Source organism: Pocillopora damicornis, chromosome 11 (assembly GCF_964200805.1).
Source record: "Pocillopora damicornis chromosome 11, jaPocDami1.2, whole genome shotgun sequence".
NCBI classification, from domain to species: Eukaryota; Metazoa; Cnidaria; class Anthozoa; order Scleractinia; family Pocilloporidae; genus Pocillopora; species Pocillopora damicornis.
The window spans coordinates 13,164,729-13,191,846 of NC_142680.1; the positions used below are offsets into that span (position 1 = coordinate 13,164,729).

At 41.7% G+C, this 27,118-nt stretch overlaps 2 protein-coding genes, 1 long non-coding RNA gene and 2 pseudogenes across 3 annotated transcripts; 2 read left to right on the forward strand and 3 right to left on the reverse strand.

The window, feature by feature from the left end:
- The window catches only part of LOC149037628 (uncharacterized), a 237,911-nt pseudogene that overhangs the window by 31,924 nt on the left and 178,869 nt on the right, over positions 1 to 27,118 (reverse strand).
- On the forward strand, positions 4,819 to 6,597 carry LOC149037630 (uncharacterized). Its single transcript, XR_016181220.1, has 3 exons — positions 4,819 to 5,012; positions 5,487 to 5,531; positions 5,864 to 6,597. It is a non-coding gene; the product is annotated as an uncharacterized LOC149037630 (long non-coding RNA).
- On the forward strand, positions 17,081 to 18,202 carry LOC149037631 (uncharacterized). Its single transcript, XM_089188349.1, has 2 exons — positions 17,081 to 17,132; positions 17,418 to 18,202. Exons 1-2 carry the CDS (start codon positions 17,081 to 17,083, stop codon positions 18,200 to 18,202), a joined length of 837 nt encoding a protein of 278 aa, XP_089044475.1.
- Positions 18,156 to 21,529, reverse strand: LOC149037632 (zinc finger MYM-type protein 1-like). The gene has a single exon (XM_089187890.1). It carries the CDS (start codon positions 21,145 to 21,147, stop codon positions 18,340 to 18,342), a length of 2,808 nt encoding a protein of 935 aa, XP_089044016.1. The 5' UTR covers positions 21,148 to 21,529; the 3' UTR covers positions 18,156 to 18,339.
- LOC149037633 (uncharacterized) lies at positions 24,914 to 26,015 on the reverse strand (annotated as a pseudogene).

Genomic DNA, 27,118 nt, shown 5'->3' on the forward strand with positions numbered 1-27,118 from the left:
AACTTGCTTTGCTAACTTCTACTCTCGCCATGAAGAATGAAGAGGTCGGCTGCGACTCTGCTCCATGGTCTTTCAGAAATCTCATGTGTCTGTAAGGGTTGTCTTGGATTACGTGCTTGGAATTCTGCACAGACATGGCAGTTGGACACGATTTCTTTGATCTGACTGTTCATCCCCGGCCAAAATACCACAACTCTTGCTTTCCTCCGACAGGACTCTATACCCAAATGACTTGAGTGGATCCTTGACATGATTTCTTCTCTCAGAAGCTTTAGTATGATAGCTCTGTGGTTCTTGAACAGCACTCCATTGAGTACTGAGATTTCGTCACGATAAAGCCAGTAATCTCTGATAGGGATGGGCACTTGCTCTTTTACCTCTGGCCATCCAGTAATGACAGTTGTCTTCAGTGTCAGTAGAACTGGGTCTTGGGCTGTGCATGTTTGCAACTGTTCAAGTCTCCCAGGGGACAACTTGATTGCATCAAAGGGGTTGAGGTTCTCTCCTTCCAAAGCAAACACTTGGAATTCATCTAGCTCATCTGCTTCTTTTCTCTCAACTACTGGAGCTCTTGAGAGATGATCAGCCAAGTACATTAGACTTCCTTTCTTGTACTGTACCGCAAGGTTGTATCTCAATAGACGTAAAAGCAATGGTACCGGTCAAAGCGTTGGCATCAAAAAACGATCGCTAGACACTCTTTCTCTATTTAAGCATAGTTCCTTTCAGTGGGTGACAAAGTGCGAGATGCAAATGCTACAGATTGGCCATCTTGAAGGAGAGTGGCGCCTAATCCGTATTCTCTGGCGTCACACTGCAAGGTCACCTCAGCTAGAGGGTCATAAAATTTTAGTACAGGATTGTTGACCACAAGCTGCTTGATGTTAGAGAAGGCAGTTTCGTGTTGCGGTGACCAGAGAAATCTTGCTTCTTTGAATGTGAGTTCTCGTAGTGGCTTGGCTACTTCGGTAAGTCGGGGTAGAAACTTGGATAAGTAGTTCACAAAACCAAGAAGACTTGACAATTCCTTCTTACTTGTAGGTCTAGGCATTTCTTCCACCGCTCTCACCTTCTTTGGATCTGGTTTTAGACCTTTGCTTGTGATGACATGGCCCATAAATGATACTTTAGGCTTTCTCAGATTCATCTTGGACTTGTTTAGCTTCAGATTTGCTTGTCTTGCTCGCTGAAGAAGTTTTACCAAGTTGTCATCATGGTCTTTCATTGCTTCCTCTTGACTGTCTCCGTATCCCATGACTAAGATATCATCACGTACCACAACCACTCCAGGAAGGTCAGCTAACTTTTCTTGAAGCTTACACTTGAACTCTTCAGGTGCTACGCTGATTCCAAAAGGCATTCGTTTGTAACAGTATCGTTCACACGGGGTCCAAAATGCTGTTTTCATGCTACTTTCTTTGTCCAGGGCGATCTGATAAAATCCATCTTTCGCATCAAGCGTGGAGAATACCTTTGCTTTTCCTAGTTTGGGAAGAAGTTCCTCCAGTGTTGGCATCTGGTACTTAGGGCGTTTCAAGGCTTTGTTCAAGTCTCTAGGATCCAAGCATATCCTTATTTTGCCCGGTTTTGCTACAACCACCATGCTACTAATCCATTCCGTAGGTTGAGTTACCTTCTGAATGATGCCTCTCTTCTCCAGGTCTGACAGCTTGTCTTTTACCTCATCGCAAAGCGCGACTGGTACACATCTGGGTGTGTGTTGGATTGGTTTTATGTCGTCATCTGTTACCAACGAGGAGTTACTGATGTGTCCTAAGCCATCAAAAACATCTTTGTAACTGCTTAAGATCTTTTCCTTTGTAAGAGGGAGGTCTGCCATATTTTTCACCATGTTCACACGTTTCAGAGGGGTGAAGTTGAACTTCAGAGGACCCATTCGCTCACTGGCTTCAGCAGATAGCAGATAGCAAAGGTCATCAGATCTCGATGACTGATCACGTTGCAGGAGGCACCGGTGTCTAGTTGGCACTCCATAGACGTCTTGTATTTGTCTTGAATGTAGAATGTTAACTTGGCAAGGACTTGTTTACCTTTACTGGCGATTGCGGAGACTACATCCACTGTGAGAACTTAGAGATCAGAATCCGAGTCGAGATTGAGCCAAAAGCAGGACAATCTTGCCTCTTGTTGTGCATCTGTTTACCACAATACTTGCATTTTCGCTTCGAGTTTCCTTTCAAGTCTTGTGCGGGCGGTTTCTTTGTTGTTCTTGATGAGCGGCAGCCACTTTGTTTAGACATGTTGACTTCTTCATGAGGTTTCTTTTCTTCGTTTTCCAGGCTCTTCAATTGCTGCTTCGTAATTTCGTTTGATTTACAAATTTCTATGGCTTTTTGGAACGACAAACCTTTCAAATCCCTATCTTTCACTCCAATGACAGGCTGATCACGAATTAACTTGTTAGTTAACGCGCCAAATTCACAAGATGAAGCGAGTTTTCGAAGTCGATTGACATAGACATCCACACTTTCTTCTACAATTTGTACACAGCTGTTGAACACGTATCTTTCATACACAACATTTCGCTGAGGCTTAAATTGTGCTTCCAAACCATCCAAACATCCTTTCACGGTTGCTTGTTGTTCGGCGGGCAAGCTCAAATTTCATAAAATTTGTAAACATTCTTTTCCCATCATCAAACGAAGGGAAGCCAGGTGAACTGACATTTGCCGCTGACAGAGTTCCGTGGCAAGTTTGTAATCTTCGTACTGTTGTCGGAAGAACTCCCAATTAGACGCTTTATCCCCCTTGCAGACCATTACTTGAGGCACTGGAAAATTGGACGGCACGAATCGGGGACCATGTGCTTGACTCACAACGGCAGCGGTACCACTCGCACTCGGTGTGGGAGGAATTTCTGGTTCAGTATCCGACATCTTCGCTTGCTTTTCGAAGTAATTCAACTTTAATTTAACTTACGAGCACGGTATAACTTTACTCCTGACACCATGTTTCGTGTTGTTCTATACTACAAGAAACTCAATACGCCATGTTGGAGGCACGCAACTACTAGCAGTGAAATCACTGCATATTTTTAATTAAGCCAATAACCAAATAAGGTAAGCTGTCAATCAAATTGTACATATCGTAACAGTTCGCATATCCTTTGTTACTTTCTCTCGGTTTGGTTTCTGCCAGTGTCTCATCCGATATTAAATTTCTCTGTCAAGTACTGCCTGACGTTTTGCGAAAGCCGTTCACTTGCACCTCTCTTATGAAGAGCCCATCCCACGAGAAGCTTTGATGTACTTGTCAAGGGTTCTGTGGCTACTGCAACCAGTTCAGTCGAACTTTCACCCTCTAATAACAATGAATGAAAGTGTGAACCCACTACCTCTTCACTTTGTCACAAAGACTTTAAGTCATGCTCGTAGGCACAGGACTTACATGAGGAACTAGCTAGTTCATATGGAAGTCAAGGTCGGCCTGGGTCTTAAAATCTTCATCGCAACCAGGTTCAGGGCATTGATAGGAACTAACTTCGTTGCCATCATTGCTTTCTCCTGCTGATGCAGTTCGTCGAGCAGTAGTGGGGAAAAATGGAATCTCCTCCACCAGATCCGTCTTTTTTCTGTGGAAAAATTGCAATTTTAATTTTACCGAATAAACTTTCCAGGTCCAACATTAAACTCTCTTCAAACACACAGGCCCCCTTGTGTAAACTCAAAGTTGTGTAAGTAGCTGAAAGTGGCAATCTTGATATCCGAGCCCTCGTAGAGATGATACCAGCTTACTGTTGTGATAGCAACCCGCTTCATCCGATCTTAGAAAGGCCTTTTTTGTGCCTGAATTTCGTAACTTTATGGTGACAAAGATATTTTCTAGGACTGACAGCACTGAAAACCAGTCTTGTTTGTTAAGAAGGTGTACGTATGAGGTTACTTCCAGGCTTTCCTCCTGTCTTGCAACAATGCTACTAAATGAATTTCATGTGAAAAACCCATGAAGATCATTTCATGGCCCATGAATACTGCAAAATGAAATTTCATGGGGTTATTTTTAGCCATGAATTTTCCATGAATTAGGGGAATTTTTTTCATGACCCATGAATTTCTTCAAAGTCAATTTTTATGACCCATTGATTTGCCATGAAAGTCACCAGAATTAATTTCATGACCCATGAATTTCTTTATATGCCTACTTTCATGACCCATGAATTTCTTCAAAGTCTACTTTCATGACCCATTAGTTTCCCCAGAAAGTCATCAGAATGAATTTCATGCCCATGAATTGCAATCAAACAGCATTTCATGGGCTAACAATTTTTTTGTTTTGGGAGAACAAAATTAATGGGCCATGAATATTTCCTGAAATCTGTTGCCCATGAATTTCATTGATGAATCCATAGGCCATTAAAAGTGGTATTAATGAGTTCATCACAGTCACTGATTTATCAACGAGCTGACTTTCATGATCCGTGGAACTGACTTGTTATAAATTTATCCACTGATGGAATTTTGGTGTACAGCGCGAAAACTGTCGAATGAAAATGTCCCTAAACATCTTAAGTGGCCTTTGTTAACGTAAAATGTACAGGAAATCACAAAACAATGACTAAAAACAATGGATCTTCAATTTGCTCCTCTGTTGAGACAAATGGGGCTGGAGGCAATGACCCAGATGTTTGATCCTCACTTTGATTTTTTGGGGCCTTTTTGCCTTCGCCATGCCTGGACGACTTTGTTGAATTTTTTCTGCCTCACTGCTGGCTTTGATTGTTAGCCATGACTCTGGAAACCTGTTCAAGGCCTTCTCTTACATTCTTACGGCTGAGGAATCTTCTAGGGCTTTTCCAGTAAGGCACCTGCAGAGTACAGATGCTTAAGTTGTACAGCAATGGTACGCATTGCATCTACACGAAATGTGGAACAAAACAATGAAAAATCAATCACTTTGTCACCTCAATTTGGAACTTTGAATAGTGTGCAAATGTAACCTGAAAAAAATGCTATTTTTACCTCGTTCATAGAGTCGCCGGTTAACAGAGTCAGGCCATCTTCTCAGTCGGGATGAAACGTTACCTTCATGTATTCATTGAGATCGCCTTCTACAACATCGTTGTTGATTTCGTGATCGCTTTCACAGGAATCACTGTCGATGTCAGCTCTGACTTTCTTGGACTCTGATGTCCTGTCGGTTGTTACTTGCTTCGAATTCCAAATACCGAACAACTTTTTGTGCTGCTTTATTTTGTAAGATTACAGACGCAGCAACGAAACCTCTTCGGAGTCATTTCGTAACGTCGAACACGATAACCTGTGAGGTCACTATGTGACCGCTGACCTATGATGGCTGCGATGACCTAAGGTCACCACGTGAAAGTACACGTGATTTACGAAGTGGCGGTTTTTTTCGTACCTCGAACGGAATGGTCCATTCCAATTGCATTTCTCGTAGTGTTTGTGTAGCAGTCTCTTTTTTTCCAAATCAACGCAATGGACCGTCTGAAAAGTTTTTTCAAAGAGGTTTCCTCAAGATGAAGTTATCGATATGCATTACAACGTGAAGGGGTAAGTTCAAGCTTGGTCATCTTATTACGCGTAAACATCGGAGCGCGCACGTTAACTATTGATTTAACTTAAAAATTTTTATTCTGTGATCATCTGGCGAAACATCACAAGAGTTTGTATGGAAATACTTACGACCGTTCTTAGGAATAAAAAATACAGTCAAATTCTGAATACGAAATACCTCACCTCACTTCCACAGTGCGTCGCTTAATATCTGACGGCTTCATGTTGAAAAGAACCTGTTTTGGCGAGTTATCCATTTCTAGGTTTACTACGTACATAAGAAAGGCTCTTAGATAACTGATGATGTGCTCCCTTTATTTTGCAAACAGTGAAGAGTGTTGGTCTACAAAACTGATGAAAGGAAATGCAAACTTGCTAAAGCAGCCTATCTTGGTCCAAATGATGATGAAGATGCAAATAGTAATGATAACCGAAAGAAGGATGGCACATTCAGGTGGCCAAAACAGAGAGACACTGACATAGTCAGCCATAGATATATCTTCACACATGCAAGAGTGCAGAAAGTTGGTAATTGTTTTGTTGTTAGTTACCTTGAGAGTATTGATCACAAGTGTAAAACATATCAAGAAATTTACATGAATGCTGTTACATAAATAGACATTATAATAACTGTCCATAACATTTTACACATGATTTTAGACGAAGGAAATGATATTTGAAGTTTAGACAAAAATACATCAAACCAGTGAGTATATTTTCAATAATTTCGTCCAAATATTTTTCACATCAAATTTATTTATAATATACCTTCAAAATAGTTTAAATAAACAGAAATATAGGAGCAGAATCTGTCTCCACAAGGAAAATCAGTGATATTAAAATAGAGCTGAAAATCATTAACATCTTAATTTTATGCAGAAAATTTCATACCAACTTTTTTTATTTAAGAAAGTGTAAACTGAATTATCACAATTTTGGAATCCTAAAGTAATATTTATATACAGCTGGTGAAACAAAATAAACTATCAGAGAATCCAGACTTCTGGTCATGTCTTTCATGTGTGTGTGCTTGTACAACAGGACCAAGAAGTTTCACAGATAGGTTAGTTCTTCAGTGTATAATTTAAGTGATAGTGTATGTATTACAGTTGTGGTGTACTGCAAGCTATACACTGTAGTACAGTCTTTGGTACAAGAAAAGTGAAGAATTTTTAATTCCAAATTCATAGGGTTTCCAAAGAATTTTCATGGTGCTTGCATATTCCTAACAACCCCATGAAAACTAACTGGCAATTAACTTTCATGTGCCATGAAAAAACCATGTAGAGGCCATGAAAATTCAAGGAAAATTTTCATGGTCTATGAATTTTTAACATATTCACAGGATATTCATGGGTCATGATTTGCTGCAACCCATTAAAAACTAGTGAACTTTGACACCATGAAATTTTGGGCTTGAAATTCATGGGTTTCTCAGTACCTTTGAAAAGGCCATGAAATGCCATTTTCATGGGTATTTCATGGCTTCTAGGTCACTTTACTCAATACTTCATGGGTCGTGAATATGGAAATTTTCACAGGTTTTTCATGGGATTTTTCAGGTCTTTTTCATGGCACTGAGACCATGAAAATGTCATTGATTTAACCATGAAAATCCTGTGAAAAATCTGTGAATTTACAATGAATTATTTCACAAGATTTTCATGGGTTTTGAGTTCATAGTGTACCATGCCAATTGTTTTCCCTCTTGAGAAAACATTCTGCTTGCTTTTCCTGGAACTTCATCGCTATGAACTTCATTGTCTAGTCAACTATTATAAATGCTCTACCTCCCTTCAAAGTATCAACAATTTGCCGCTTGTACTGATCCTGGTTTTTGCTCTCACGATATGCCCTCTCCGTTCAAAGATCTTACCGGCAGCATTTTTTGCTTCATACAGATAGTCTTCCCCTTGGAACCTACCCAATTGAATTGTGTACTCAGAAATAGCGACTTTTACTCCTTCAAGAACACTCTTCAGCTTCTCACAATCCTCACACTTCACGTTGTGACTGTGACTGCATACTTTCTGAACGTCAGTATCAGCAGCATCGCTCAGTACAAAGAGCCTACAGTGATCGGCACATTTACTATCATCCTCTTCACAGTGATTACGGTATGTAGTCTTCAAATACAACTTACTCTCCTGAAGCCTATTCCGAACCCCTTTACACTAGTCCTTTTCTACTCCCACGCTTTCCAATTCGTCTATAATTTGGAGAAAATCCTTGAAACCATCTGCTCCCTCGGCTGCAGTATTGTCTAAACCTCTATAGAACGCCATACATCTTAGAAATGGCCTTTGACATTTGCAAATTGATAGAATACCGGCTCTTTACCTCTTTGGAATCACTGCTAGGGCGTGTTGGATACTGGCACGCTGACCTTTGGCGCCAGAACTTCCCATAAATGTGCCTATGCTTTGCGCAGACCCACATTTTGCTATAACTGAGTCTTCTACATCGAAAAGGCCAGCCCTTGCAAAGATAAGCTCTCCTTCTGTGAAACTCTCTTTTGACAAATGGATTAAGCAGAAATGACTATTTATTGAGTCAGTACTCTGAGGCAAGTTAAACAAACCGGAAACTCCTCGTGAGTCTCCGAACGAAGTTTCTGAGGAACGCGACTGAAAACAGGACTTCTTGTGACGAATACCGCTTCAAGAATTTAGTGCTATTAATCCCAAGGAAACCAGTACCGAAAGAGACGTATGAATTACAGCTAATAAAATTACGCGCTTTCCAACATAGATATAGCTAATTGTTGGAAAAATGAGGTGACATGTAATGTAATAAATAATTTCCTCAAGGGTGTTTGAGAGAGGCGAGGAACACAGTAATGCATGAGATAGGATTGAGACATCCAATCATGTTTGATATATATGATGTGTGCTCATTGGCAAGAGAAGCAAGGTTGCCTAGTCTCAAAGTCAAGATGCTGAGAGACATGTGCAAACATTTTGAGCTCGCATTCAAAATGCAAGATACAAATGCAGCACCTCTTGCAAAAATGGAGGGAATAATGTCGCAGTGCAGTTGTTATGCAATCTAGTTATGACGTCCACCGTTAAAATGCGCAAATGCGATATCCTTTTTAAAGCTCTGTCTACTATATGTCTACTATATTTTCTACTTAAAATGGTTAAAATCTAAGATTTATTGAGCTACTCATACAAAACGGTCGGAGTTTGCTCAATGAACTAATTTGCATAATCGGCTGTCACGCTAGCAATACTGCTAAAGGTTTGAAGTCACCTCTGCGAAGAAAATCAATAAGTGCAAGATGTTTTTATATTTTTCTGCAGCCAAACATCTTATTAGCAGAAATCAAGCGGAGTTTTTAATGGTCTGGTCTGGACTTGAGCAATATCAACCAAGAAAGAAAGAGTACTTTTAAACAATTTCAGAAAGCTGTCCAACGAGTGTTTTTAAATAAATTATGACGAGCCTCTGAATAAACGAATATCAAAATTGAAATGCATTTTATACACCTTATATATCACACACTTTAAGAATACAAAATATTTTTTGCTGCATGCGGTGTGATACGAGGACCGGGCTATTCAACTTTTGAAATTTTGGATATCGCATGAGGTCAAAAAAGGGCCTTTTGCAGCTTTGACTTTTGAGAGCTCTAAAAATTTTATTTTAACGTATTTCCAGAAACTAATGTGGTTTTATTTACTTGTTACCAAATAGTTTACAATAGTTTATTGGGCCAAGTTTGAGGGAAATCTTTTTTCCAATGCAAAATGCCCTGGACCGCTCTTACAGAGATCGCCTCTTAAAAACACAATCCATACATGACCATGTGGTTGTGAACAACTGCTGTATCCTTCTATATTCAATGGCTTTGATGTTTCCACATTTTATATGAAATTGCCCTTTGCTTGAGTCAAAACAAACAGCTGTATCCTTCTATATTCAATGGCTTTGAAGTTTCCACATTTTATATGAAATTGCCCTTTGCTTGAGTCAAAACAAACAGCGTGATGGAATGAAACTTAAGAGACCCTCAACCTACAATAATGAAACGCTTAAGACCTTTAGAGGGAGAGGGAAAGGCAAAGGCAAAGACAAAGGCAAGGGGAACGGGAAATAGAATTACTGAAAGAAGTGGCAAATCTAGACATCGTCAGAAAGGAGGAGGATTCGATATTCAAAAATCGATATTCAAATTGGGGATAGAATTTCATTGGCCTGGGTATCAGTACATGGGCCCCGGGACACACTTAGAGAGCATGATATCGATTACAGTAAAGCCAAATCGCATGCAGATAAAAACTTTAGCAGATAGAGCAATGGTATCAAAATAAAAAATCTACCAAGCAAGAAAACACTCACAAAACATATTGTAAAAGCACATATGCAGGGTAAAATAAAGTTCAATTTGTAATTGCATTCAAGTCATTTGTGTTTGCTTTGATTGAGTTAACATGGGAAACTTTTACTTAACTTTACCGAGGAACAATGGAAGCAAAACACTCTACTCTAACAGTACTGCCAATTTGTGGAAAAATGGATTGAGTAAATGAATCGATTTACAAGGAGATTGGGAAGTGGCATTAAGCAGCATTTCCCTACCTGACGCTTTTACACTTCAGCAGTACTTGTCTACTGTATCGGATGATAGTCACAGCAAATTATATGAGAAATTTAGAACAATTTAAGTTTACATCTCGTCTAACGTTTAAAGTGACATATTAACACCTGCAACCATTATGTTTTATACGAACCTCACAAACTTTAAATACGGTCTCTAGTGATACCTGCGAAAGTATTTGATATAATTTCTGGTAAGATTTTCGCGGACAATCTGATCGATTTATCTTACATTGTGTGCTGAGACTGAAACTTTTCATCTCAAGCAGAGCTTCATCGCACGGCCCAAACAAACAAGGCGAGCAACTGAGCATCTTGTACATCTCCGTGTTAAAACACACAAAAGGACTCTAAAGCATACTTCGCTCTGATTAGGCAGAAAAACACCATTATTTTCTGGCACCAATCAGGTGCCACAGCAACTGTGACTGTTTGAAACTAGTCTAGTTAGACAATGTCCCAAGGGGCTCTTCTGCCCTGACTTGAAATTGACTCACAGCCCCTAGGTCTCCAAGGATGGGAATAACTTAGAGTTGTAGTTTCTGTAGCTTCTGGTGAAAATATAAGTAGACCGAGGTTTTGGAGCTTTGAGACTCAGTGTGACTGCCACCAAGCAATGATCAGTAACGGCTGAAGTATTTACAATGCAGCTTTTAATGAAGTTCTTGTTTGTTGTTAGTGCCACATCGATTAGCATCACAGATGTATCAGTGGTCCTTGTTGGTTGTGTAACGAGCTGCGAGAGATTAAGAGATTAAGTGAATCTCAGAGATCCATCAAAGCTCGGCCCTCAGGGCAAGGAGAGCCCAGCAAAATGTCTGCATTCAGGTAGCCATTAACCATAACTTCCATTCCTAGAAGAGGTGAGTCCATATAAGAGGCAGTAAAATCGTCCAAGAATCTAGACATGGCTTCTGAGTCTGGCCTGTACGCAGCACACAGTAGAAAAGATTTTGATTTCCTGCACTAGACTTTAAGCCAAAGTTGTTGGGAATTAGCATCCGTAGTTGTTGACAAGTTATCGATGCTCGATGCTTGAAATGAGTTTCTGATGTAAACAATGATCCCGCCCCCAGATTTATGCAGGCCTCTATCTTGCCTGAAAATGACATAGCCAGGAATTTGGAGGTCGTTATTAGTCGTGGAGGGGTCCAGTCAGGATTCAGAGATGTCAAATGGATCATACTTATCATGAACAATCATTTGCTCGACCAGGTAGAACTTTTTGTGTGAAGCCATTGAGCAGACATTAAGATGAGCGATCGTAACGTTGATCTTTCTGCTCTTTGGTTTTTTTCCCCAAAGAACTAGGAGGCCCAGGGTTAAGTTCAAGGTCATGGATAAGTAGAAGGACAGGATAGAATGTGCAGACCGAATTGCAGTACAAACACATCGGGGCACAAGCTCTTTTCACCTTAATCACCACTTGGGCTAATATCCGCCGCTATGTTGGAATGAGAAAATTCGGTTGATGAGTGCCGTTTCTGGCCACAGTACCATCCAAAGCCTCGCATATTTCCGCAGAAATCAGTGTTTTTTCGTTGTTGGAATGATTTCTTATCCCTGAGTCACTTCTGGTGTAATGAGGGAGCAGGATAAGGCAAAAAAAGAATAGGAGTATTCGAAAATATGAAAACTGCTTTGCCACAGGCTGTGTGATAACAAGAAAGAAGACGGATTGAAGAGAGAGTCATGCTACTTCTGTAAAGGCCCTTACTTTGCTGATGCATGCAGAGTTTATAAGGATAAGGCAAAAAGAATAGGAGTATTCGAAAACATGAAAACTGCTTTGCAACAGGCTGTGTAAAAACAGGAAAGAAGACAGATTGAAGAGAGAGTCATGCTACTTCTGTAAAGGCCCTTACTTTGCTGATGCATGCAGAGTTTATAAATCTGGCGCTCCCAGAAAGAATGCAGTTCCTACGCATGAGAGGTCTCTGTCACGGATGTCTTAGGTGGGGTCACCTTTATAAAGACTGTCAACTAAAGAAGAGCTGTGCTGCATGCAGTGGTCTTCATACAACCCTATTACACAACAACTCCCTCACAAAGGACAAGCAAGACACCAATGGGAAAATTCCTGAAGCCACCTCTCACCGAATAGAAGTATCCGATTCAAAGAAACGTGCTGAATGCTATTCACACTCTCTTATCATACCGGTGTGGCTTCGTCATAAACAAGACCCTCAAGACAAAGAACTTGTCTATGCACTTCTGGATGATCAGTCAGATGCTTGCTTCATTAAGGACAGTTCTGGAAAAACTGTGAGTAAATGGACCTCAAGTTCAGCCAAAGTTATCAACGGTCCTGGCAGAAGAAGTTGTCACGTGTAAGAAGCAGCTTGAATGTACAAGGCCTTAATGAAGACACCAGCATTCGCTCACCAGGGGTGTACTCGCACAGAGGTATTCCAGCCATGCGAGGGCAAATCCCAAGACCAGAGACAGCACACAATTGGCCCCATCTCATACCTATAGTGGACCAGCTTATGCCTTACAGAGAAGGTATCAGAGTTGGGCTGCTTATAGGAACCAACTGCATGCATGCTATCAAACAGATGGAAGTGATACCCAGAAAGGAAGATGACCCATATGCAAGAAAGTCTGCCCTTGGATGGGTTGTTATTGGCATTGTTAACCCAACCAAGAATGAAGAAGATGACAGCCACTGTTCCTGTCACTGTATCGCCTCTCTGGAAGTCAACCTTGAGTTTGATGAAAGAAGGAGGGTTCTTGTTGGTTACACAAAGGAAATTGATATTGGTTATATAAGAACGAATCTTGTACCGAAGCCTTTGGAACTAAAACAAAGAATGATTAAAGATGCTGACATTCTATTATTACAACTGTTCATAGAAAGGCCAGCCTTCCTGTCCATCTATTATCAAGCAGCAGATTAAACTAGAAAGGAAGTGCTGGCTGAAGTTGAAGGAATTTCTGAACATTTTCAACCTGTATCGCCTGTCTACAAGCTCAGTCAAAGTCCAGTTATCCTATCTTAATTTCCCAATTGCAGCTGTACATCATGCTGTGAGTCTTGCCTTGACCAAGGGAAAGTTTGTCATGAATGTAAAGAAAAGTGACTTTCAAACAGTTGAACCGTGGCTCCACCCTTCTGAGAAAGGCTCATCTAATGGCGAAAAGTGCGTCAAGTTTGTCATAACCAGTATTCATCAAACTATGTGCGAAAAAATAAAACAGCGTTAGGCCATAATGACACAGTTTTCAGTTTTCATTTTTTATCCCCCCCCCCCAAACCCTGCACCTTAAGTTAAGGCCTAAAGGGAAGAAGCCTGGGTCCACCACTGGTTTCTCTCAACCTCCATGCCAGACAAATGACTTGAGGTATGAGAACTCAAATATTTATCTTGGTTTTTTCAGTAGGTCATCACCCTTTAATACAATATCTACTTTATTTTTATAGGGAAATCTGCAGAAATCAACCCAGTCTCTAAGCAGTTGTTCCAGGCAACAAAACCTATTGCTGCTTTGTCAACATTAGTTTGATAGTCAGAGGGTTTCCATAAGAAGTCGGGTCCACTCCACCATCTGTGGCTGTTTGCCAGCTCTTGGGCACTTTAACCCTCGAGAGGCCTTGTCTGCAGGATTTTCCTTTGTGTCCAGTCTTCTCCACTGATGTGGTTCAGAGTACTCCCGAATGCACTGAACTCAATCAGCGACAAAGATATGAAATAGTTTTGAATTGTTGGACACGTATCCTCGGACAACCTCACTGTCAGTCCAGAAGACTTCAGGGATGGCACCAAACTTTAACTCCTTCTTCAGACAGAAACTGATTTTCACAGATAGCAAGGCAACGGTAAGCTCTAGTCTGGGAACAGTCATGGGTTTTGAAGGCGTTACTCTAGACTTAGCCATTACTAAAGCGCAGTGTATCTTGCCACGACTTTTTATCATTCTTAGGTAGCATTGACCATATCCAGAGGTACTTGCATCTGAGAAATTGTGCAACTTGATTGATTCAGCTTCTCCAAAATCGATTGGCTTATAGCAGCGTGATACCTTGAGTTGAGTTTACAAGAGCTCCAAGCTCTTCTCTCTATTTCGTCCATTGCATTCATATAGGATCGGGTACTGGATCATCCCAATATGCACTGTCTTTGCAAATTCCTCTTAAAATTCTCTTGCCCTGAAACAGGAATGGTGCTATTAAACCGAGGGGATCATATACGGAGCTGATGGTGGACAGGATTCTGCACCTGGCTAGAAGTCGGTCCTTAAGCTCCGCCCTGAAGTGTAATCCATCCAACTCTACAAACCACTGTACTCCCAAGGCTCGTTCAATGGGTAGCAGGTCTTTTGTCATACCCAGTTCCTTGATTTCTTTCACAAGTTGTTCAACTGGAATGGCCTCCATCACTTCTCTCTGATTTGAGATAAACTTGTGCAATTTGAAGCCCCCTTTCATGCAAAGGGTCTTAGTGCTTTCTATTAAGTTGATGGCTTCTTTTACCGATGAAACAGACTTCAGGCATCATCTACGTAGAAGTCATGACATACAAATTCTGCAGCTTCATTACCACATTCTTCTTCAAAATCATCTGCTGTCGTCTTTAGAGCAAAGTTGGAGCATCCAGGAGATGACACTGCCCTAAACAGATGTACTGTCATAGTGTATTCGACTAATTGCCCTTCAACGTAGCCTTCCTCCCACCACAGGAACCTCAGAAGGTTTCTGTATTGTCATTCACGTTCACTTGATGGAACATTCCCTCGATATCTCAGATGTCTAGGGTGGTAACTAGATGCCCTCTCCCAGGAATGACTTCAAGGCGAGGGTGGCCGCCTTGAGCTCTAGGCCATTGATGTGTTGTTCTGCCTTCCCCACACTTCAGCATCCCCTGGTTGTCCTGCCATTGCAGGTTGCTCCCCAGCCCAGCAAAGATGCATCGCTCCTGATGGTAAGGTTGAAGGAGGGTAAGGTGATGTCCTGACGGTTGCGAGAGTGTGGACTCGACAACACCCACCACCTCAGGTCCTCCACAGATGGTGGAGACAAACATATCTGACACCTGGGTTGCCACCTAGACCGGTGGAGTAGCAAAGCCTGCTGGCGTTGTAGGGCTCTGTAATGTAAAGGTGCTACTCACAGACCTGTCCATGCTGCATGGCTCATGCAGCTCAGCAGGCTTGACAGCTCTCCCAGAGATGTTGACTGAGACTCTAGCATCGTCTGGCATGCTTCTTGTATCCGATCGATCTGCTTGTCTGGCAGGGAAATCGACATGCAGGTTGTGTCCAACACTGCACCCAGAAAGACTAAGCGATGGGTGGGTTCCGGCGAGCATTTCTCAAGTTTCACTATAAATCCGAGGCTGGACAAAAGCCTCCTCACATAATTGAAGATCTCAGTCAATTGGTCCTTCTGATGGTGAATCAGCAGAAGGTCATACAAGTAAATTACTGTTTGTATTCCCTCTGAGCACAGTCTTGCTATGATGGGATGGAGGATTCTGGTGAAGAAGCAGGGAGTCCGTGAAAGGCTGAAAGGAAGGCAACAAAATTCGTATGTTCTTCCCTTGTGGCAGAACCAAAGATATTTCCTTGACTCTGGATGAATCGGAACAGCATTATAAGCGTCCTTGAGATCGAGTTTCATCATGAAATCGCCCCTGCGGAGAAGAGAGCGAGTGGTGTGGAGCCCCTCCATTTTGAACTTCTCCTTGGGAGGGAATCTGTTCGGCGCTTTCCAGTTGATCACTGGGTGGAACTCCCCTGTCCCCGGCCCCTTCTCCACAAGAAAGAGAGTCGAAATGAACTGCTCCGGGCAGGGATCCACCACAGAAATGGCACCCCTGGAAATGAGAGACTGAGTTGACTCCTTCATTAGCTCCCTCGGCCGCCCTTGCTGGGCTACTGTTGGTCAAGCTCACCACTGGTGCGGGAGACTGAGAAAGGGTATTTTGTACCCCGAAACAGCATGAAGAACCCATCTGTCCGTAGTAATCAGTTTCCAATTTGCTAAAAAAGTTCCGAGTCTGTTTGCCGTTTGTTTGTCCGAAAGTGTAAGGGGATGAGTAGAGGGCAGATAGTCAGCTGAGGTTGTTGTTAGCTGCCTGATTGGAATCAGAGGCTCATCTGGCGCCTCCACCGGTCTTACTGTATTTAGCATTGGAGCCCCCAGGCTTGTAGCCCATTTCCTTTTCCGGTCTCCTCGGCCCTGCTGACCAAGTTTATATGTGGCCGAGTGGCCGACTGGGAGCTAGCCCAAGGTTTAGGCCTTCTGTTGGCTTACCTCCAATTTTGAGGTAGAAGCCTTGTGGTCATGCTCAAACTTTATCTTCTCATGAAATTGGTGAGGGAAGAGATGTTTATCTGTCACAATACCCTCGTGCAAGGTTCTCTTTCCCAGATCGGTAAGGAAATCTGAGAAGCGTCGCTGCCGCCAGACATTCAAGCAAACGTTGACATTGCCTAGCGTGACCAGAGCATCCTCTAGCATCTCCCAGACAGTGTTGGGATCTGGTCCCCCTTCTCCTTCCTTGTTAGGGGGCGAGTCGAGAAGCATCAAAGCTGCTAGAATGAGCCCTGCTACTGAGAGGAAAGGCCCCTGTTGTTCAGCCAGGCCATCATCAAAAGTGAAGACCTCCTTGGTTTTCTGGTGGCCATGGGATTTTCTTATTTCATCCTTCATCCCTGCCTCCATTGTGGGAGCTCGCATGAAACTGTCTGTCCCCTTAATGGGGGGGGGGGGGGGTAATTGGCTGAAAATTTCTTTCCATTTCTCTTTGGTCAGAGGCTTAGTGAAAGCCTTAGTTGTGAGGTCAAGAGAGCTCAAAATCTTCCTCAGTTGAGAAGAAGCATTCACCCCGATGAGAAGGGACTCCCCGTTGGTTTGGTTGCTCGGGGAACTGGAAGCCACGTCCTTGGTCAGAGGCTCTTGAGAAGTAACCAGACCTCCAGAAGAAAAGAATCTAGCCAGAATGGCAGGAAGAACCTTTGCAATAGACTCTTCTATCCGCTTGTCCAACTCCGGTGATGCGACTTCCGCTGTATGGATCGGAGTCGACTTACTCACATTGTTGTCTAGAGGACAATAAAGGCGGTCAGTGACACATGCCTTTAGCTTAAATTAATGTTGTCGGTTTGATGGAGAACCGGCAAACACATCCCGCTCAATCCGCTGGAAAAACGAGCATCCTCTGTCGAAAATACGATAAACATAAAGACTTAAATGCAACTTACATTTCCTGATGTAGAATCCTACATAATAAGTCCAAAAGAAAGAAAACGCGTTATAAATTATTCATAAAACAAAAGATGTGGTCGACCATAGCACACCACAAACGAAAGAGGAAGCTAGGAATTGTCCTTGGTGGTGGACTTTACCGTGTCCGGCAGAGTCATGGTTTGAAATACATTTCCACGATAGAAACATTCCAGGAGATTACTTTCGACGCCAGCTGAGAATGAAGAGAGGGACCTTTCAAGCCCTGGTTGGCATCCTGACGCTGTGGTTAATCAGAGAGAATACGCGATTGAGGGACTGTATTCCACCGAAAAAGGCTTTAGGCCTAGGAATATATAGGCTTGCACATGGCAATTCATATGTCAGCAATGGACCTGTATTTAATGTTGGCAAATCCACTGTAATCGAGCCCGTCCAAGATGTTGTGGCAGCTTTGTTTGAACTGAAAGATGAATATATACATTTCCCACAAACAGTGGCAGAAACCACAGCCTCTATAGGAACATTTGAAGACTTATCTCGACTGCCAAACATTGTTGGAGCGATCGATGGCACCCATATACCGATAAATGCACCACGTGAGAGTGCAGTAGATTACTTTAGTCGCTATCAACATCACGACTTTGGCATTCAGGCAGTCGCTGATAGGAAAGTGCTCTTTAAAGTTTTTTTCGTTGAATATCCAGGAAGTATGCATGACGCTCTCATATTAAGGAACAGTAGTCTATATCAAAAAGCTGAGCAAGGAGACATTCTCACTGGCCCCAACGTCAATGTTAACCACCACAAGATTGGCCCGTATTTGGTAGGTGACAGCATAGGCGTACGGGCATTTTTTTGCCAGGGGGGGCGGTGAACCATTTGCCCAAAAAATTCTCACAAATTGCCCAAATTTTTACGAAACAGTCGAAAGGAAACGAGGATCATACGATGCACTAACAATGGCCTACATATGAAGTGATCTATCATATGAGCTCAAAAACACTTTAAAACTTAAAAGAAATAACTGTCTCTGCCATTTCGACGACCGAAGATATCAATGATACGATCCATGTCATTGTTGACTACAGAGTTGGCATACGCCCTTTCAATGTTGATAAGTGCAATGTTACTGACACGTTGTTGCCCCATGGTGCTGCGGAGGTAAGTTTTCAATCTGCGTAACGCACTGAATGATCGCTCTGCTGAACACGATGTAGCAGGTATCACTGCCAGGATATGCACCACACTGGAAAACTCTGGAAACATATCAAATAGATCATTCTCACGCATTGTCTCTAGCATTTCTGAAACAGTCATGTAGCCCAATCCGCGCACATGACGAAAACTCGCATACATTTTCTGCTCGGCTTCCAGAATCTCGCCGTCGATGTTGTAAAACCTAGCAATGCGGGAGAAGCTTTCTTTATCAGGTGTTTCACTGTGGCAGATATTTCCCAAAGCAAAGAGGATTTCCTGGTCATTTCCGCTAAACCTGAGCTCAAGCTCGGACAGCACCTTGTCGATGGAAGCATAGTAGGTGTTAATACGGTGGTGCAATTCCGGTGTCAGCTGCGTTTGTCGTTGCGCGTGTTCACCTACAAGGGCTTGAAGGCAGCGCGATGGCATATGTCTGGGTGCCCTGGCCTCTCGTAATTCAAACTCAGAATTGGTCAGCCACTTCTTAATTTTCAGACCCATTGCTGATGCTAACTGCCATACGCTGTTGAAACTTTCTTCGTTCCGACACTGGCGTAGGGTCTGAATGGTCATGTCGGCATTTCTACGAGCGGAGATGACGTCAACCGTCTTCCCCTGAAGATATCGACACAAACTACTGGTGTTGCTCAGGATTACTTTCAGCAAACACAGTCCGAAGATAAACTCCAAGTCACAAATGGCGGTCAACAAGGCTCTGCTCTCAGAGTAGGTTTTCGGATCTTTGTCTGCAGACAGCGTGAGCAGGGCTTTTACAATACGTTCCATTTGCCCGTATATGGCTTTTACGGCTTCCCACCGGCATGACCATCGCGTGGCACTCAATGACTTCAGCGTCAGTTTCAGATCCTCGCCTTGTACTTCTGTGTCACTAAACAGGGCGTGTCGTTTGGGACTCGCATCTAAAAAGTTGTGCAGAGCCTGGATAGTCCCCAAAGCGTTTCGCAGTGGTTCAATCTGTGTCATAGTATCCTGAAGTGCGAGGTTGAGCACATGCCCGTAACAGTGGACGTAGATACCGAACAGGGAGCACTCTTCCATTGTTGTCGAGAGTCCTTTGTGTACACCGTTCATGTTAGCAGCCCCATCGAATGCTTTACCAACAATGTTCTTTAGGTCAAGATTGAGTTCAGTGATAGAGGATTTCACCAGTTCATACAGTACTTCTCCTTCGGTTGATTTCGTGGAGTAGAAACCAATGAATGCTTCCTTCTTCGTTCCATTCAACGCGAAACTAAGGCAAAGTGAAACTTGTTCTGTTCTGCTAATGTCTGATGTTTCATCCAAGATGATACCATACCATCCGCTGGCTCGCACATCGTTTGTGATACGCTCGCGAATGAGATCGGCAATAATTTGTAGCAGTTCGTTTTGTATCACAGGAGATGTCCACTTCGCGTGCTTCTGAAGCTGGCTATCGAGTTTATCCTTTAGCCAAGCTATGTCCTTGCACCGCAAGTGAATTAGTTCCAGAAAATTACCTCTATTTACATCACTGCTATTATTCAAACCATCATGTCGTTCATTGTGACCACGCTGGGCGATGTTCTGCTGGGCCGTAAACATGAGACATTCAATGATAACTTTCAGGTAGTCACGATTTTCCTTCACATCTTGCTTGTGTGATTCCTGGAGTTTGCTCAGTATGGAAGTATTTCTCTTCTTATTTGCTCTACTATCAATCCATTTCGCCATGGCCGTTTGATGGTTCTCACTCTTGTGGTGTTTAGTAAGACGCTCTGGCTTCTTCCAATTGTCAAACGTGAAATCGTGGGCATTCAAGTATTCCTGGCATGGGTAGCCGCACGCTTTCTTAGTTTCAAAGTCGTAGCTCAGCCATGGATATCGTTTGTACCAGGCTGGGTTGAAATCTCTAGAAAAAGATTCACTTCCAAATTTTTTTGGGTCGTAGCACTTCAAAATCGGTTGCTGAGGACTCTCATCTATATCACTGGACGTTAGGCAAGTACCGCTACATAAATTTGTATCCAATGACGAATTGTGCGCACCATCCACGATATCTGACTTATCTGGAGCACCATCATCCGTGATAGCTGACCTAAGTGACTTTTCTGGAACACGATTATCTATGGCAACTGAAATGGACATATCCCTATAAGGACTATGCACGATGTCAGAGTTAGCACCGTTATCTACAATTTCTGTCGCATCTGGAGCACTAGCACTATTGTCAGCACCATTATCTATGCTTTCCATATCCATGATCTCTGACGTATCCGAATTACCTTTATCCATGATTTCTGATTCATCCGTCAGACCAGCATCCATAGATTCTGACGTAGCTGGAGCACAACAAGCACCATTATTCACTTGAATCACCTCGATTTCTGACTTATCCAGGGCAGTATCTGAAGAATCCACCACTATATCTATACGGCTGTCATTTTGAAGATCTGATCCAACGTCTTCGGCGTCAATTTTACTGCATTTAACCATATTGGTAATGGTTTCATCGCCGCCAGTGAAACCTAGTTGTGATTGATTTGGAGAAATAGTAAATTTAACTTTCTTGCCTATATTTGCTTGGTTCTTGCATGAGCGTCTTGGTACTCGGCAACGATTTCTTTTTTGCATTCGGAGCATTTAACACGATGGCGATAGGCCCGTTTTCGTTTCTGTAGTGCTGGATTCGACATGTCTAATATAGGACAAGGAGAGTTCTACAAGAAAATGCATGCAAGATGCGTATTTGTTTCCACTGTCACGTCACTTTTTACGAAACTACAGGCGTGAATCTCACTGGCTTTACGCACGTAAAGCCCATGGTAAAGCCAGTTAAATTCACACGAGACAGTGGTTGCCTAGCACGTGACCCAGATCTTCTGAAAGTCTCCAGTCGATAATCTACAGTATGATTCTAGAGAGCTATGCCGAAATTGATTCTAATAAATTTACAACACCAGCTAGTACAGTGCAGTAAAGTATGTACAGTGCCCAAAAACAAAAACAAGAAATACAAGTACGCATTTCAACTTATGATCCCCTTTACTAATGACCAAAAGCTCGTCACGTGCTAGGCAACCGCTGTCTCGTGTGAATTTAACAGTTTCCACTGTCACGTAACTTTTTACGAAATTACAGGCGTAAATTTAACTGGCTTCAGGCGCTTAAAGTCCATGGTAGAGCCAGTTAAATTCACACGAGACAGTGGTTGCCTAGCACGTGACTCAGATCTTCTGAGAGTCTCCAGTCGATAATCTACGATATTATTCTACAAAGCTATGCGGAAATTGATTCTAATTAATTTACAACAACAGCTAGTGCAGTGCGGTACAGTACAGCACAATGCCCAAGAACAAACACAAAAAATAGAAATATGTATATCAACTTATGACCCCCCTTACTAATGACCAGAAGCTCGTCACGTGCTAGGCAACCGCTTTCTCGTGTGAATTTAACTGGCTTTCCATTTTTAAATTCAGGTAAAAATAGAAAATATCTATCTATTTCAATAAAAAACTTGAAACATCTTTAAAAACTGGCTTTGCCCAAATTTCTCTTGCTGCCCAAAAAATCTGAATTGCTCAAAATTTTGGGGGGGGGGGGGCTGCAGCCCCCCCGCCCCCCCAGCCCGTACGCCTATGGGTGACAGTGCTTACCCGATATCTCCATGGCTTCCAAAGCCATTCCCAGAGGCTACGAGAGACAGAAGTAAAATACAATTTAACTGTGAACTGTCAAGTGCAAGAGTCAAAATAGCGTGCGCTTTTGGATGCCTTAAGTCACGCTGGAGAATTTTACAAAAGCGCCTTGATACCACGCTTCCCTATGGCGTGCCTTTCCAGTCAATATTCAAACAACCTTAATATACAATACTTTTATATACATTTCTTTGCCATATTTTTTATTTCCTTTCTGTAGATGTTTTATTTTGCTTCTTTATTTTTCATTTTGCTTCTATATTTTTATATCTCTTCCTATTATTTTATATATACGTGTTTAGCTCATCTTTTTTTATTTTGTACTCTTTATCTTATATGCGTTCTATATTTTTTATATTTACTCCATATTTTTTTTTGTTTCGAGAGGGATTTTTTATTTTCTTTTTAATTAGTATGCAACACGTGATCACATGACCGTGATGCACTTTCCTAACAATTTCAAAAGCAAGATGGCGGATGGAGCTTTAAAAGGTGGCAACGAGAGAGGCCTTTACAACTTCGTAGAGTCTCTTCGTACCCTGTTGATTGGTATTCAGAATTTGAACACACAAGATGTCTCCGCTGATTGCTTTGAACAAGCTAAGGTGCGTCTGGAAGATGCAATTTTAACTTTACAGTTGCTATTGCATAGTGTATGGCAAAGTGAGGACTCTGTCCTTCGAGATTTCAAGACAATAATAGAAGCTGTTTTGACAAAAGTACGCTTTGTTTTTCGTGCAATGACAAAGTACGAGGAAAGAAACTCCGTTAAAGCAACGATATCAAATTCATTCGCTTGTCCTAACACTAAACTAACAAGTGCAGGAAGACTAGTAATCGTCATCGCAAGAGAGCAGAACGAATTCTTACGCGGACTGCATTTCTCCTGGGTAAAAATCGCTAGTATGTTAGGTATCAGTGAAAGTACTTTACATCGAAGAAGACGAGAATTAAATTTGGATGATGACAGCGAAAACTGGACCGCATTGTCAGGTGGGCAGTAATTTACAGACTGAGGTTATCTATACTAGTAGCTTATTTGGTTTAATGCTTATTATCAGTGTGTTTGGACAAGGGTGATATAGTCTCGGGTAAAATAAATCTTAGAAGCCATACCCTTCGTCAAAATATTTTAGGTTCCCCAAAGTCCCATCTCACTCGATGATGTACGACACTTCAAACTTTGTAATTAAACTAGAACTTCTTTTCAGATTCTCAGCTTGAAGACGCTGTCAAAGAAATTAGAAGGATTACTCCAAACATTGGACAACGAAGATTGCATGGAGCTCTCCGAGCAAGGGGATTTCGAATTCAGCGATGGAGGGTTTGTTACTGTCTTTGTAGACAAGACCCGCTTGGGACAGCACTTCACTGGAGTACTCCGGTTTACCGTCGAAAGTACTCTGTACCAACGCCAAACGCTTTGTGGCACATAGAAGGAAACCACAAGCTTACCAGGTACAGGTTTGTTGTGCATTGCTGTGTTGATGGGTATTCAAGGGTTATTGTGTATGCCACCCTAACTGATAACAACCGAGCAGATACAGTGTTGGAGCTCTTCATCAAGGGAGCATAAGAGTTTGGCTTACCTTCAAGAGTAAGAAGCGATCATGGACTGGAAAATGTTGGAGTGGCACAGTACATGTTGGAAAATAGAGAACTAAACAGAGGAAGTATCATAACGGGAAGCTCTGCCCACAACTGCCGCGTTGAGCGTGCTCACAAGGATGTTAACGCTGGTGTCCTTTGTCACTTTGCCAATATCTTTGGTGGAATGGAAGACATGGGTCTTCTTGACCCGTTAAATGAAGAACATTTATTTTCATTGCACTTTGTCTACATACCAAGGATAAATAAGGCATTGCAATACTTTACTAGTCAATGGAACAATCACCATGTCTCCAGTGAACATCAATTATCTCCCCTACGAATTTTTGCCTCTGGGATTTTGGAATACATGCACTCTGGACACTCTGGAGTTGAGAGTATTCTACATCCAAATGAAATTCCATTGCATGGGTTTGATCTAGATGGACCTATCCCGTTAGACGACGACGATTACCAGGTGTCAATACCAGCAGTTGATGTTCACCTCACACCACAACAACTGCATATCTTGGAAGTCTCCTGTCACCCTTTGAATGACAATGTTGAACATAGTAGAACTCAATATTTGAGATGCATAGACATCCTCAGGAATCAGTTCAACATATAAGAAACTTGGCTGGTAACTATCTTTCAAAACAGGTGTTCCCAGCATTCAATTAACCTGAAATCCGTTGTTTAGAGAGTGAAAACAGGGCCAAGAGAATTAAGATCAATTAACGCCTATTAAACAGGTACCACTATGACAGATTGAAAACGTAAACAGTGTGAAATTTATTTATTGCCTTTAACTTGTATCAATCAGAATAGAACAACGAATGCAACTTAACCTTTACAACAGTCAGGAAAAAATACATTAAAATCTCAACAATAAAGTTCTAAACAACTGCGCTCACTTAAAAATGTCAACTTTGAATAGATAACAATATATTAGCTAACGATTTCCCAGTTTGATTTACCGGAAAATAATATGCGCACTGTTGTTAAATGTTTTAAAATCGTAAATACTCATCCAAGGTAGAAAATACAATTTCACTACAAAAGTGAATTATCAGTTCTATCAGTTTGCCATCATAATGGTCTTCTTTTTGTCACAAGGCATATTACACAATATCCATTTCCCAATAATCTGATGCAAGTATTGCACTGAGCTCCTCTCTAAGTTCAGGAAATGACTGATAAGTCGAGGATAGCTCCAACACAGTATTACAAGTGTGGGCAATTGGTCGGCGACCCAAACCAGATAAGTTGGTAAAATTTACTTGGATTGCGTCAAAAAGCATTTACTCAGACCCACTGATAAACCTTACAAACTTTGATAATTTCTGAGGTGTGTCAAGGCCCTTAATATACCGTTTGAGAAACTTAAGGCTATCCCTTTCCCCACCACTCTCAGGGTTTGCCTCTAGGCAACTAAGGATTTTGCTTGTGGATGGTATTAACGATTCATACCTTTTGGAAATTGCTGCAAAATCAGGAAATCTAGGAAGGAGCGTGGAAACTATATCCTTCCAGGATTTTGCTTGTGGATGGTATTAACGATTCATACCTTTTGGAAATTGCTGCAAAATCAGGAAATCTAGGAAGGAGTGTGGAAACTATATCCTTCCAGCAGTCTGCAATATACTGTGGCTTCTGCAGCTACTCCTTATGGGCTATTTCTTTAATAACTTGAATAATATTCTCAGAATTTACCATAACTCAACAGTCATAGTTACTAAAAACTTCTAAAAGCTGGGACATTTCATCTTCATCATCCCACTTCATAACACCAGCAAGGCACTTGTCAATCAAACATTTTTCATCAACTGAAATGTAATTTCTAAAGGATTGAGTCAGCATAGCACTAGTTACAGCAGATTCCCCCCAAAAAAGGCAGGCAAGGAACGTTTGAGACAGAAGGACTGGTAGGTATCGACAGGTTAAATATCCTTTCACCAAAATTCTTCCAACAGCAACCCATTCATCCCTTTGATAATCATGTCTTACAAATGGTACACGCTCATTTTCTCCAACAAAAAGGGAATCATATGTTTCTTTCCAAAAAAGGGTGAAAACATCTCTGAGCAACCCAACATCTCTGCCCACTTCTTCAACTCCCCTAGCATCAATAACAATTATCTCTATGTCCTGACTCATAATTAATGGATCTCGGAATAAGTCAATCAAATCCTTCTTGATATTTAGCCTGTGCACTTGGATGATACGTTTTGGTAGCAGTTGAGGTACAGGTACTGATACAGACACAGGTACATGCTCAGATGATACATGAACAATATCAGAGTTACTGCCTGTCTCTACATCATTTAACTCTGTATTTTGATGTGATGTTTCTGCTTCAGTTGGAAATGGTACACAATAAGGTTGTGCAGCATCCTGACAGGGGTGGGACACCACAACTGCATCTGGATTCCCTTCACTCTCCCCAAATGAAAGCAACAGAGAGCTTTGTGCTCCACTAACACTAAAAGGAAATATCAACTTGTCACAAACCATAAAAAAGGGAACTAATTGGCAATGATGTAACAGACTATGAAGGTTCATCTTTAAAGAAATATCCACAATCACATGGAGTTGTAATAAACCACATTAATTTATGTCCTGTCCTGCTAAACAATCGAATAAAGATCTGAGGAAACAAATAAATAAATAAATAACCAATAAAATAAATAAATACACAAATCTGTTTGGAGACAAACAAGATAATATTTCCAACAAAAAGCCATTGTCATGCCTAGTAGCATGAGCTGGGATGCCAGTCTATCATATATAAGATGATTCTACTACATCGGGAAGCTACCTTTGCAGTGAGGCAAAAAAGCTAAAAGAAATCTATACAGGTTTTATCTTGTTCAATGCAAAAATTCACAAGAAAAAGTTCACCTTGGACTGCTATCTAATGCTGAATTCTCTAGCTCCTCTTCAGTTTCACCCTCATCTTCAGATTCCAAAGGCACCAGTGATCTAACATAAACAGCTCCTTGACCAGCCATCCTGGTCACTCTTTCTGCATCCAGAGTTATGCCTTATGCCAGCTTAGAGTTATTAGCTTTCCATAGCATGGCTAGGTTAAGAAAAACACACATTACTTGCACGCTTCTTGCAAAAGTCAAGGGTAAATCTAATGAAAGAGTAGTTAAGTTAAACTTATAACACAAGGAAGGAGAAAGGGGTGGGAGCGGGGCAGTACCAGAGGAAATCTAAAATAACCCAACAAATTCTGCCAAAAATTATAAGTCCATTACTTGCGTTACTGCAGGTATCCTCTTTAAAAATAGTGCAGCCACAACAAATGTACAAACTGAACA

Coding starts and splice junctions, on each gene's coding strand:
- LOC149037631 (XM_089188349.1), top strand. CDS start 17,081: ATGGCAGGAAGAACCTTTGCAATAGACTCTTCTATCCGCTTGTCCAAC. Junction 17,133..17,417: donor TATCCGCTTGTCCAACTCCG/GTGATGCGACTT, acceptor ATAAAACAAAAG/ATGTGGTCGACCATAGCACA.
- LOC149037632 (XM_089187890.1), bottom strand. CDS start 21,147: ATGCTCCGAATGCAAAAAAGAAATCGTTGCCGAGTACCAAGACGCTCA.